The sequence below is a fragment of the Homalodisca vitripennis genome, chromosome X, assembly GCF_021130785.1.
Source record: "Homalodisca vitripennis isolate AUS2020 chromosome X, UT_GWSS_2.1, whole genome shotgun sequence".
Classification (NCBI taxonomy): domain Eukaryota; kingdom Metazoa; phylum Arthropoda; class Insecta; order Hemiptera; family Cicadellidae; genus Homalodisca; species Homalodisca vitripennis.
Window position 1 is genome coordinate 64,657,184 of NC_060215.1, and position 15,011 is coordinate 64,672,194.

Below are 15,011 nucleotides of genomic sequence, written 5' to 3' on the forward strand. Positions count from 1 at the left end.
CATTTATTTCAAGTACCAAACACTTTTTTATAAATTATCATGGAATCAGAATGTATTAGTGTAGTAATTCGTTTTTGAAATTAATACACATATTTTTTATCCATATTGTGAAGGAAAACATGAAGTATTGAAAATATATTAATTTATTACTGATCACAGTTGTACAGTGCTAAATCCCCATTGAAGCAAATTTTCTCAGGAACAGAAATATACAATTTTGAAAGGTGTTTTGAGTAATTCATAATAATAGGCTATTTATGTAGTATATAGAAACAAGAGCTGATGTATTCCTGTCAGTTGCCATAAGAATATCTGTTATAGTTTAACTCACCTAGCATCGTTCACTACTTTCTTATAATGTATAAGATGTGGCTATTAAATAACGATACTGACATTGAAAAAAACTTTAATTTTAATTTTATAAATAATCACTTGTCTTGATGGAGAACACATGAATAATCACTTTGTCCTTCCAAATTACGGGAAGTTTTTTTCTTACTATTTGACGTAGTTTAGAAAGTGCCTCAAGGTAGTAATATTGATTGATTGTTTGACCTTCAAGAACCCAGTGAAGGAACACAATCCCATGGATATAAAAAAAACAATAATTTTTGTTTTAAATTTAGACTTGCTCATTCGAGCCTTTTTGGCTCTTGGAAGTTGGGCTCTTTCGAAGTTGGGCACATTTATTGGCGCTTTGTTTCTGGATCATAAGTATAAAACCACGTTTCATCACATGTTATTATTGATTGCAAAAAATTTGAGTAATTTTCAGTCACTTACAAAGTGTCAGTTCAAACCTTTTTGTGAACTTCTTGCTAAAACTTTAGAATTTTAGGCACCGTTTTAGCACACACTTTTCACAATTTAAAATTGTCATTTAAAATTTTCCGTACTCATTCTTTATTACCATTCCAAAAATACCTAGTTTCATCTATTGCGCGAGTAGGTACTTAATAGATGGTTAGACCGAATCAAATTACTGATTTTTTCAACGTTTTCATTTATTATTGGCGTTGCAGAGTAACCTGGCTACAAGTCATCTTCAACGACTTCTCGGCCATCTTTAAAACTCTTAATCATTAAAAAACACGTGTCCGTGATAAAAATTTACTGCCATACACTTCTTTCAGTAAATTATAAGTTTCAGAAGCAGTTTTTCCAAGTTTAAAGTAAAATATCACAATAATTTATTGCTCTATTATTACACTAAGCATTTTACCTGGCAAAACAACAATAACACGAACGTAGGCTCTGACTAAACAGTGTTTATAGAAGGGAGACTAGCTGCATACTAAAGAAAAAGGTTCTTACTAAACAGTGTTTATAGAAGGGAGACTAGCTGCATACTAAAGAAAAAGGTTCTTACTAAACAGTGTTTATAGAAGGGAGACTAGCTGCATACTAAAGAAAAAGGTTCTTACTAAACAGTGTTTATAGAAGGGAGACTAGCTGCATACTAAAGAAAAAGGTTCTTACTAAACAGCTGCTGATTAATGGCGGTTGAAGCGTGCCTCCTTGATCCATAGCATCGTCAGTCTCATTATTTAATAGCCACACCTCGTATACAAATTTTACAGACCATACTAACTCGTAATGATTTTACATCAAAACAAATAAGTAAATTAGAAATGGTTTTCTTTAAAACAAGTAAGCTACCGAAACAACTATAAACAACAAAATACAAGTTTATTCTCAACAACAACAGACATTGCATATAACCTCAGAACAACTGATAAGAACAATTTAAATTGACATCCAGAACAGAGTACAAGGAATCCAAAGACTATTAAACATGATAAAGAACTAATAAGTTTTTGATAAGTTTATGTATAATTTCTGTGACCTGCAAAGAAACCGGTAAAATTAACAAATATTGTTTTATGTAAACTATGCAATTGCATTAATTACACTTCTTTAAAATACCAGTTTGACACAAATAATTGTGATGATGAATATCTGGTGGTTTAAAGTATGTCTCACATTTCTTATTAAAGAACTGAGTAAGTTTTGTACATTAATTCAATTAGGCACTTTATTAAAAAATTGAGATTGACTTGATATAATATGATTAAAATAAAATACCATCTTTTATTTAGAAGCATAGAAGATGTTTTATTTAACTTATTTGTATTTAATATGACACTTTATAATATAATACAATAAATATAATATATATTATAATACTTATATATATATAGTAATATATCTCTATCTATATTAATTATCTATCATTTAGATATATCTATATTTTTATTTGTATACAATTCAAAAGGCAATCGCTATTATTTTTCTGTATTATATATTTTTAAGTATTTTATATAAATAATAGCGATTGCCTTTTGAATTGTATACAAATAAAAAAATAGATATATATCTAAATGATAGATAATTAATTAATGATTCTGCTTGAAGAAGTGAATTTATCATTACTTTTACCATGATAATGTAGTGATTGTAAAAATCTTGTTCAATTAATGAGATAAAAAAAATGGTGTGATGTTTAGTTTCTAGTAAAAAGTGTATTAACCTTATAATGTTATTCTACATTACACTTGGAGCATAAAAATATGCGTTTTTTATAGTATGTCTGATGGCTCAATATTTCAGTTTACCTGTTTTCCACATTATATGATGGATTCTGTAGAATTGACCAAATCTTTAATAATTTGCCATAACTTATAACAAAGATCATCACTTTTAATGTAACATAGGTCATAATCTAACTTTCTCATGTCGAGAGTCATTTTAAAGAAAACTAGCCTAAAGTGTAAATATTTACAGACATAAACATTACATAATTAGCAATTAAAATGTGAGTGGTTTTAAGAATTGCTCTCTTATTTATGTTCTTAAAATGAAGAGTATTGTTTTTTAGCTTAACTATAAACATAACATAGCCTGATTGTTCTTTATTTAAGATCTTGTTTAAAACAAAAACATATTATCATGTTCAATTTTTACATGATATTTTCAAAAAAGTATTTTCTTTTACCTAAATGTTTCTGTGCTGTAACGTTAGGTAGTCATAACACAAAAGCAGGATCTTCTGTCAGATTGAATTCCTTTGTCTTGTATATACTACTACCTTTAGTCAGTCATGTTGTAAATAATTAATCGTTGAACTATTCCAAAGCGTTCAAAGATATCCTACATAAATTGTGGTATGCTTTAAAACTTGTTGTACAGCCTACTATGCAATGTAACTCTTTATTTAAGTATCACATTGCAAATGAGGTTATATAACTCATTGCTGTTTGTGACAATGAGAACTGTTACTAAGTTGTGATTCAAGATACTACATGGAGTTTAATATAAACAGAGATACTTCGTATTAATTCAGAAATCATATGGAGGCTAATTAAATTGTAATAACATTCTTTACATTATGACAGACCAAATGATATGATTTTCATTTCACTGTAAAACCATTTTTTTTGAAAACCCTACAGTCTGTATTCCATTCATGAAGATTTTTTTTTTAACATTTGTTTTTCAACAATTTTTTGGATAGTTTTACAAACAATAAGGTGTTAGTGATTAAATAATGCAAGAACATATTTTTCCTCCTATGTTTAAAACAAGTCTGCATGGTTTTAAATGGTCCTTTTAAAATAATTTTAAAATTTTCAGGCAATAAAACCAAAAAGCGGAGTGTTCTGCTTTTTGATAACGGAAGCAAGAGAAACTACAGCTTTAGAAATGCCAGATCACGAGAATACATTTGTCCTTAAAGTAAGTAATTAGTTAAATTTTAATATTTGAAAATGTTTTGTTTTTCCAACCTATCATTAATTTTTATAGTCTGGTGTAGTACAGTCACTGAAGCATTTTGGCCACCAATTGTTTCGGTGATTAGTGTAAAATTTGGACTGTAGCCAGGGAGTAGCCCATGAAACAAAAGTGATACAGTGTCGATGTGTGCTTACCCTAAGGGTGGATGCCACCCCTTCTAATGGTTAGAAGGCTTTATAAAAAATTAATCCTACCATTAACGAGAGGGACAAATTCTAAGCAAAAAATATTCTATATGAATTTTTTGTACAGTCAATAGTTTTAGAAATATTGGCTCCTAAAGGTGTTTGTTTTTATCACAAAAGTGCATGTTTTATAGCGATTGTTTAAAATATTTTTAAGATATCTAAATCAAAACTTTCAATGTCATTTAGCGGAAAAATGAAAGCTTTTTCTTAACCCTAGAACTGGTGGTGTCTGCTTCTGTACTGGCACTCTATTTTTAGTCGTTTGTAAGAATTACATTAAACTGTTATGTACCTCTCAAAAGTTCTTCAGATATACAAATTATTATACATAATTTTTTCAAAATATTCCAAATAATAATAATAAATGATATTCAGAAATATTTTCATATTTTGAAAAAAGATTTCTAATTGAATGTGCTAAAGATATGAATTTTCTAAAAATACTTTATAACTTTACACTATCTATGTATAAAAGATTTACAAAAAATACAAAAGAAGCACAATTTTATCCTTACCCAAAATATATATAGTTTCAGTGGCTTTACTTAAAAAATGTTTGCTATTTTTAGAAATTTTTGAACTTGAGCGCAAAATCCACTAAGAATGATTTTCAGCCATTTGTTCAATGGGTTTACAACACTGGAAATTCAGCCCACATATGGCTTATTTTATATAATTGTTTTCAGAATATTCCAAATAATATTAATAATTATCTTCATTAACATTTTCTTACTTTCATAAAATTGTTGGTGTATGAATACTTTTGATAAGAATTTTTTATAACTGCACTAGCTCTTTATGTATGTGTGAAAGGTATATATAAATTCCAAATCATATTAAAAGAACACAATTTTATACTTGCTAAAAGTATCTATAGTTTTAGCTCTTTTACTTAAAAAATGTTTACTTTATTAACAAGTTTTTAAGTTTAGCGCAAAATCCACCAACATTGTAATTTCAGCATTTTGTACAATTGCTTTACAACACTGAAACTCAACCTTTATATGACTTATTATGTATCATTGTTTTCAGGAAAACTAAAGGAATAATAGTACTCCCTTGTTATTGTTGCTATAGTTTTTTTATTCACAATCAAATTTAACCATGAACAAGCCTGTAATTTTTAACATTTATTAACATGTTTATTAGTAAGACTTAAGCCAGTGGGAATCATTCTTTCACTGTCAGAGAAGAAATTATAAATTTTTTCAATACTTCTTTTTAAACACTTAAACAAATCATACACAAAAAGGTCATAAAACAAAAAGAATAAAGTATTTTTTTTTTAACCAACTGGAGTGATTGTTCACTATCACTTCCTACACATATGTTTCATATTTCAAGATTCTAGCTCAAGTAGTTTTTGAGAATAAGCATACCTATATGTAAATAACTATGTTTTTCAGAAAACATGAAATAAAAAAGATTGCTAGGTTAGATTAATTAAATTACAACTGACCATCTTAATAATGTCCAGTGGCATAAGAAGGATTGTCTGGATCCTTATCTTCTTGAAATAGATCCTTATCCAAATGTAGTTCATACATAACGAGTTGTAACTGTTTAATGAGTGTTTTCAGTTTTTTGATAAATAATAGAAGAGATACAATATATTGCGAATGCACCAAAAGTTCATTTAAGCTACTAAAATCTTTTTTCACTACCTTTTCAGAAAAGGGGTGGTTTTTAAGAATTTTAAGGGCAGGAAAGTAATTAAATTTAATATATTATATTAAAAAATTGGAAGGGAACTTTACCCAACATATTTGAACATGAGTTAAATCTTTAAAATTCGTAAATCTGGACTTTTCAAATTTTTTTATACAAGGGTAGATATTACCTCCAAATTGCAAAAAGCACACATACTTATCCCAATCGAAACCCTGTACCTAAATAAGGAGTTCAAGAAACAATCCCACGTTTCCAAGAAACAGCCAGCGTTAAAGACTGCCCCAAACCTGGACGACCGAAATCGGCTAAAAACGAAGCATTGTCACAAATTGATGTTTTACCGTCTGTTGTAGAAGATCCTCATGCCTCAACAAGAAATGTTTCTCAAATATTAGGTATATCTCAAACATCAGTTGGTAAAGTTTAACATGACAGTGATTAAAAAGCATACACAATTTGTTTAGTTTGTGAGGACGATTTTGATTGTCAAGTAGAATTTTGTGAAATAATGATGCGGAACATTGATAATAATACAATTAGATAAACAAAATTGCTTTCTCAGATGAATCAACTTTCATGTTAAATGGTAACGTTAACGGACATAATGAGTTATTGAGTTGATGTTAACCCCTATTGGATGAGAGAGCAACATACCCAGCACCCTGAAAAATAAAACGTTTGGTTTGGCATTGTGATTAATGCTGAGGTATACCAGGAAATGTTACAAAATCAGGTTTATCCAGCTATTCAAGTAGCAACCAACAGCTGTAATGAAGTTTGGTTCCAACAGGATGGAACACCTCCACACTATGGCCTGCATGTTCGCGAGTATTTAAGCAATATTTTTCCAAATCGCTGGATAAGCAGAAGAGAAATTATCGAGTGGCCAACAAGATCACCTGATATCTCCACTTGACTACTTTGTGTAGGGTCACATTAAAAAACAACATCTATAAAACGAAACCCCAGTGTATTAATGACCTTACATTTTTTAATATATTTTAAAGCTTTTGTTTGACTATAAATAATAGGGTTTAAAAAAATTGTTTTACTGGAACTATTACTTAGTTGTGTATAAGTTTGCCAAAATAGTTATTTTAGAACAAATGTTTTCGAAATGGAACGGCATGTAATAATGGACCATTAAAGAGTTTTTTGATTAACTGCAGTGAATAAGGGAGCTATTATCTGCCGGCACATGTGCATCAGCGATTCCATCTACCTTACATACATGGCACTGATTTTTTGGAGGATGACTGTATACCTAAATAGTAAATTTAATCCTTGGGTGCCAAGGGCCTTATAGCGTTTAATTCAATACTAAAACACTGTAATTTGCAATATTTTAATTGAAAATGTCAAGATAGATTGTTTCATCTAATATAGCAGAATTTCATCTTTAGAATATAATGACAATGAAAATAAAGTCATTATTTCGGAAATACAATATTGTAGTGAAAATGTTACTGACCAAATTATAGAAACTAATATAAAGAATAAAAATAAAAATGTATAAATATTTATTATTTTAATATTTAGAAGTCAGTGATCATTGTAATATATAAAATATAAAAAAATATTGCAAAAGTATGTATAGAATTAATAGAAAATATACAACTTTTTTATGTTAAAGAATCTAGTTTCTCATATTATTTTAAAATATTAAAAAACGTCATTTAATAATTAGGAAACATACTTTTTCAAGATATATTATATTCTATCGGTTAGTACCATGACTGCCTTCCCATTTTTTTTGCTGTTGTGTTATTGTGTGTTCCAATTGAATATTTTATAAACATTGAGTTCACCTCCATTTCACCTTCCGCTTAGTTGACCGTCTGAAATTTGATGCTGTCACAAACTTGACTCCTGGAATCTGGAGTCCATGTGTGTCTGGAGAAATTAAAAAAGTCTGTGACGAAGAAGCTCAAAACAAACTCTTTGCATCATTTCGACATCAGAGATACCTACGCTACAAACTCAAGTGTACTCTAGAAATGTTTATGATAACTGAAATAAGAAATACAAATTCTGGAATACAATCTTGCTAAATATCTTGTAAACACAGCATCTATTGTAGTTTTATATCTTGTTGTACTTATGTTTTTATTGTTTTGTTTTGTGGCGAGTGCCACTATAGATTTGACATTGGTGCGTGCAATCTGTCAGTAGAAGCGAACATGATAACCAGCTGCGCTGACCTTTAGGTCATAGTTTTAACAATGGGAGCCTCCTACTTTCAGGAATTCTAGTGGACACGTTCTGGTAGGATGATTCCTGCCTAGGTTAGCAAGTGGAGAGCGGAGGTTGTGTCGGAGTCGTAGTGCAGCTATTGGGTAGAGTAGACCGGGTAGAAGTGAATGTACGTTGTCTAGGCTTAAGTATAATTGTTAGGAACCTTCCACTCCCACTTCTGCGTCCGGTGGATTCGTTTGTTGGTAGCAGGCTTGTCTCCCGTTGCGGGAGGGGGAGAGGGAAGGAAGGGGAACAGGACTAGGATAATAGCCAGCTACGAAGGAAGAAATATTCTAATGAGTTACACAGGAATATAATTTCCTTAACTTCTCCATTCCAACCTGGCCTCTTTTGGGAGAGAAATCCGAGTCTGATGATGGGGCTGAATGAAGGTTGTGATTCTCAGTCAAACACGGTTTCCTGAATCCTGAATCCTTTTACTTAGATTATCTTCTATAAATTAATTAAACTTTTTAAAGAAGCCCAACCTTAACTTTGGAAGAGTTAGAAGTATATAGCAGGCATGTGACATATTGGTGATTGATAGCTCTTCGTTGCTTTCCACTTATGGGTTGAAATTGTCTGTGGTTGAGGACTGGAACTGTTCAGCGAGAATGGGTGCGGTTTCTGCACCGCCTTTTGCATGGTAGTTTAATGAAAATTTTAGCAAGCTCTGTGTTCTAGTTTAAGATATTTGGCTCGATTTAACTACAACTGATTCACTTCTATCCAGATAACATTCCTTATACCCATTCTACCACTCGTAATGACTAACCAAATTTCCTTTGAACTCGTCGGAGCAGAAGGGGAGGATGCGGCGAGTGCCACTATAGATTTGAAATTGGCGTGCGTAATCTATCAGTAGATGCGAACATGATAGCCAGCTGCGCTGACCTTTAGGTCATAGTTTTAACAATGGGAGCCTCCTACTTTCAGGAATTCTAGTGGACAGGTTCTGGTAGGATGATTCTTACCTAGGTTAGCAAGCGGAGAGCGGAGGTTGTGTCGGAGTTGTTGTGCGGCTATCTGGTAGAGTAGACTGGGTAGAAGTGAATGTACGTTGTCTAGGCTTAAGTATAATTATTAGGGAACTTTCGGAACCGTATCTAAATTATTAGTTTGTCTTTCCTCATCAGAGCTGGTTAGGTTTGGATAGGGAAAATCTAGTGGCGGATCCACGGTTAATTATTAGTCCTCTGGAAAGGTGCCCTCTTCCGTTCGCGACGACACGAGGTCGCAGTTTAACATTGTTAAATTTAATTTATTAAAAAAGTCAATTAATGGTTTTAATGTTTCTTCAGTAAAATTTGTATTAAAATCTGTTTTTACGTAACTTATTTTTTAAGTTTATGTAAGGTAAGGCCCAATGTAATTGAGTAAAAGTTTAATTCTAATCAACAGAACGACAAATTTTCTTCCAGGATTAAATTTTTTCCCTGTGCAAAACATACATCCATATAGCCCGCCCAAAGAAGTAGTCACTTCAACAAGGAGAGACAGTAACTTCTCAATAGCACACCTGGATAGTCACGGAACGGAGAAGAGAAACGCATTGACATCAAATCTGATAGTCTCGCCCCTAGCGGATGCGGAGCAAACATGTGTGATGTTTCGTGACATGAAACAAAAGTTTCTTCCCCATGCAAAACATACATCCATAGTTCGCCTAAAGAACTAGTCACTTTAAAAGTACAAGTAACTAACAATGTACATTTTCAAAATAAGGTATCAAGATTTCATATATTTAAGTGACAGTGAATGATAACAGTATATGCAAGTTGTATGCAGGATCTGCCCTATCTTTTTCAAAAAAATGTAATAAATTTTATCAATCACAGAAAATATACATAAATAATATGCCTTTGTCTTGGGATAAACATGTGAATCATGTTTTAGAAAACATTATCTTAGGTTTATATGCCCTTTACAGTCATTCAAAGTTATGTGCATAAAAATCCTTAAAAGTGGTTAATTTGCTTTTATTTACTCAGATATCTTATATGGTATTGGTATTAATGAAAAGAAATATGGGTGAAAGTTTAGATAAGATACTAATCTTACAAAGTATGCACCTAGAATAATTTTAAATCTGGACCTTTTTGCCTGTTTAAAATTACATTTTGAAGACCAAATAATTATATCTGTGTGCACGCTTTATGTATTTGAAACAGTAATGCTTATCAACCAATAATTTGAAATGTTACCAATTCTGAGAAACTCACAATCTTATGACACAAAGCATTGAGGGAGAGTTGCTTCTGTTCAGCATAATCTGGAACTCTTTAAAAAGAAACCCTCATATTAGGGTGACAAAATTTGTTATTATTTTGTATTATTATTATTTTTTGTATTATTTACCTCAGTATACAGTATTAAAGACACAACTAAGAGAACTAATTTCAAACAAAAATTAAAAGGATGTTTATAAAAAAGACTATTGTATACAATTTTATGATTAATTTGAAACATGATTTAATATTCTGAAGACAGTAGAAATGCTCTCTATGTAGTTTGATTTATTTATTACTGTATTTTAATACTGTTGGTAATAGTATTTTTCTACTATTAATTGTGGCTATGTAAAATAACAGATGTTTAAGTAAGCTTCCATAATTTCTAACCTTGATTATTGTCTTACACTTTATATTTATATACTGTATAATTTATACATTTTTGACTCCATTCTTGTGCATTCTATACTTATGTATATGTTCTGTACTTTAACGAATTAAGAATTATTGAGTTGAACTAAATTAAATAAAATATTCTTGTATTTGCAGGCAGAGAACAACATGGAGTACGTTATAGAAGCTCATGACACAGATGATATGCGTTCTTGGTTAGCCACTGTGAAGTATTGTATGCGATCCATGCAACCTGCCACAGACATAATGGAAACCAGGTAATCCATAATTTGTAATTAAATATTTAAATGCTGTACATTTAAAGACGTAATTGTCGCTAGTGATAACAAGTTGAAAAACAGGTTTAATTTATTTTGAGACTTTTAATTTAAATTGAATTTTTAATATTATTTTATCATCCTCTACTTTCCTGTAGCAATTAATATTCTCATTCATAGACACAATTTTAATTTAGTTTGAAAGTTCAACAAACGTTGAACATTTCTTGATTTGGTCTTCATCATAATAACAGTGTGATCTTTATTAGTTCATACATTAGTTTTTGTAAAAAAAAAAATGAACTTCCAGTTTTAACGTACAGTGGGACTAATACAGGAGCTTCGTCATATTGATGTTATAGAACTTTAGTTCTGAGACTAGTGACTTCAAATTACAGGTTTTAATTTTTGTTTGAAATTAGTGGGGCAGAAATCATAATGTTTATATTGTGCAGCCAGAGAAATAAGTGGATTAAAAACATGTACCTGTATAATCAAACAAAGGTTAAGTGGTGTTACTTATTGTTTGATGCAGTTCTGGCGATTAAGGTTTGGTGGTTGGATTCTGTTTAGTGCTTTCATTTCCTAGTAAGAAACACTCATCCCCTTTGTAGATTGCTCTGAGAAATGTCTGTGTAGGACTGAAGGTATGCAGCAATTTCTAACCTCCTCAATTCAGAATCCAAGTCATGTCTTGATACTTTTACCAGGTCTTAGTAGCTATATTCATTGTATCTTCTGGCCAAGGACAGTTTCCTGTAATTTATATTTTCAATTGCTGACAGAGGTATTAACTTTAAATTTTATTAATAATGTTAACTCAGAAGTTTCTTTGATTTTTCTAATTTTAACACATTAACTACTGTAACACACTAATGGTGACCCTTGATGTTTCCTTGTATCTGTGCTCATCTATTACAATAAATATGTTAATGTATTAATTTAGTAGAAATTTGAGCTAAGCTACTTTTAGGCAATTCCTGTCCCAAGTGTAATGGCAGTATATATGGTAGCCTATTCAATTATCGGTTCTAATAATGAACATGCATACTTTAAATGTCTTGCTTTAACTGAAATACAATTTGCTTTAAAGAAAGCAGTTTCATATGTGTTATATCTTGAACTTCTACAACATAAACCAGACCCAGTCTTAAACAAAATATAATATTTTCCTCGGACAAAAAAAAAATACTTGATTTCTTAGCCTAAAATCAGTGTCCACTCTAAGGCGCAACCCCCACTACGACCGGCTCGCCCTGGCTCACTCTGGCCTACCTCCGCTTACCGTCTAGCTCTGTCCGCTTCAACTGGCCTGGCATACTCTGGCTTACCAAAAACCTGAATCCTTACATCGCCTACCTGACCACTGCGACAGTCCCTGGCCCGCATCCTGGCCCATACCAGTCATCGTTGTGATGCTACATGTGATGTGATATAAGTGTTGTTTAAGATCAGGGTCATTGAGACATCAAAGAGAATCCTTTACACCTCTTTAAATTAATCTTAAATTTTTAAAGCTGGTTCATACATGATCTCATAAGTAAGTAATTCTCATAATTTGTAAGAACTAATTTTCCTTACAAGTAACTTAAGACACAGCAGTAGTCTTATCTGAATGGATATTTGGTACCTATTTAGAATTTAACCCTGCATCGGGCGCATACTGGAGGTTAGCTCCAGGTTGCTTTATTTTTCTAAATATCTTCAAAAGCGCGTGACCTTGAGTGTCGCCAGTTTTACCCATCCCCACTCCTTTCTTTATTGATCGACCACCTAGCCGGTTTTCCCGCTTTCTCTTTTTTGTCAGTGTGAGGACGTGTTTACGTTGGGGCTGGAGGCTGCTTCCCTGTGCGCCCGCGCGTGTAACAGTTATACCTGGAGGTAAACTCCCTGTGCGACCAACTGTATTCTGTAATATCATGAATGTTCTATTGATTGGACTTAGTGATTATTTTATTTATTGCTGTTAAAAGTGTTTAAACAAAGTTTTAATTCGTTTCTTTCTTATTTGTAGACAGTTTTACGTATGTTCTGTGACGTTTATAATTTTTATTGTTAGTTACAATGGATGTAAGTGAGGAAAACAGGTTAGCTAGGCTTCTGCTTAGTGTCGAAAGAGAAGAAAACGAAGTACTAGGAAGACCTACTGGTGCATTTGCTTGACAACTGTTCAACGAATGAATGAAGAAGACACCAATGTGGCTGGATCTGACGACGATGAAGGAAATGTTCATCTTGCTCAGGAGCTGGAAGGCAATGATGTGCAAGGGCATGAAGAAGGTGGTGTATTTTTAGGAAATATATTAGACGATTTTGATGAACTTGATAATATCTGTATTCATAATCGTTTACATGGTGATATTGTCACAAAAGCAGATGGGTCTCAAGCTTATATTAGCAGGAACAGAAAAATGTTATGGAATATGCAACCCAGTCAAAAACGTAGAACATCTGCCAGAAACATACTGAGAATGAGGATGGATTGCACTGTTGGTGTAGCAAAGACGCTAAAACTGCTTTAGATATTTGGAGCTTGTTTTTCACAGATTCCATGATTTTAGATATTACACAATCAACTAATGTTTGGATTAATATTAACAAGGAACGGTACAGTCGTGAGAGAGACGCAAAAGAAACCACACCAGAGGAATTAAAATGTGTATTTGGTATTTTGTTTATGGCAGGTGTCATAAGTCTTCACACCAGATACTTGAAGAGCTTTGGAGTAGTGATGGATTTGGTGTAGAATTTTTTAGATGTGCAATGTCTATCAAAAGATTCAAGTTCCTGCTCACTGCAATGCGGTTCGACGACATCACAAGTAGAGAAGATAGACAGAAACTTGACAATTTGGCTCCGAAAAGGGATTTGTTTTAAGAATTTGTTGAAAATTGCAAACTTCATTACAGAGTGAGCGAGTTTGTAACTTTAGATGAAATGCTGGACTCTTTTCGTGGATGGTGCAGTTTTCGACAATATATCAAAAACAAGCCAGCAAAATACGGACTAAAGATCTATGCGCTAGCATGTGCAAAAACATTTTACACAGCAAATTTAGAAGTATACGTGGCAAGACAACCCCCTGGTCCTTACCAAATAGATAATTCTGCGAGAAGTGTTGTGCACCGCATGATCGAGCCCATATCAGGATCTGGAAGAAATGTCACCATGGACAACTGGTTCTCCTCTGTACCATTATGCTTCGATCTAATGAATGATCATCGTCTTACCATGGTCGGAACTTTGAGAAAGAACAAGCGGGAGATTCCAAGTGCATTTCTGGAAACAAAGCACAGACCCGTGAACAGTTCTATGTTTGCTTTCAAAGACAAATGCACAATGGTATCCTTAGTCTCCAACAAGAAAAAACATGTAGTGCTTGTATCGACTCTACACAATGATGATACAGTTGACAACAATCCAAACTCTCCAACTGTAGGGAAACCTGAAATTGTCCTCTTTTACAACAGTAGTAAGGGTGGAGTTGATACGGTGGATAAGTACAAGGAGTCCTATTCAACTGCTAGAGTTTGTAATCGCTGGTCAATGCGAATTTTCTACTCTCTGTTGGATATAGGAGCACTAAACACCTTCATAATACTAAAGGAAAACGCCAAAGAACCGAAAATGAAAAGAAGAATATTTTTACGAACCCTTGCTAAGGAGTTGTGCCAAGACCATATGCGCTCAAGGATAACTATCAGGAGCACACCAGCAAATGTAAAGCAGAAAATTTGTAAAATCATGGAGATTGCTGATCCACGTCTAACAAGAACTGCCCCGCCTGAAGACGTTCAATCGGCCAGATGTTACAGCTGTGATTGGAGAAAACATCATCTTTCCAAGACCCGGTGTTCAAAGTGCAAGTTTTTTATTTGCAGAGAGCACACTGCTCCAGCTATCTGTGTCATGTGCACTGAGTCTCGTGTGCCATCCGAAGAAGACATGAGTGAGTAGTTCAGTTTTCTAAGGAACTTTGATTACCCATTTTTGTAAGTCTTTTTTCAAAATTTTTTGTATTAGCTTAATTAAATAAGGTCTAATATTGTAATTTTATAGTTGACAAAGAAAACAAAGTAGCGCTTTTTTCATTTTTACTAACTTCAAAAAATAATATTTTTTTGTTTATTGGTGATTTTGTTCAAATTTTATAAATTCAAACCTTATAATTTCAATTCTTGTTTTAATTTGTATTGCTTAGTTAAGTTTTAATAGTAATC

General features: G+C 32.4%; 1 protein-coding gene across 4 annotated transcripts in view; it reads left to right on the forward strand.

The window, feature by feature from the left end:
• Positions 1–15,011, forward strand: part of LOC124369090 (SH2B adapter protein 2) — a 74,572-nt gene that overhangs the window by 2,653 nt on the left and 56,908 nt on the right. For all 4 annotated transcript variants that reach the window (XR_006923037.1, XR_006923038.1, XM_046826816.1 and 1 more), the window contains exons 2-3: positions 3,634–3,735; positions 10,670–10,791. Coding sequence is in view for 2 of the 4 variants with exons in the window: in XM_046826816.1 (XP_046682772.1) it covers positions 3,634–3,735; positions 10,670–10,791 (224 nt within the window). In the remaining 2 variants the exon portion in view is untranslated. The remainder of the gene's footprint in view (positions 1–3,633; positions 3,736–10,669; positions 10,792–15,011) is intronic.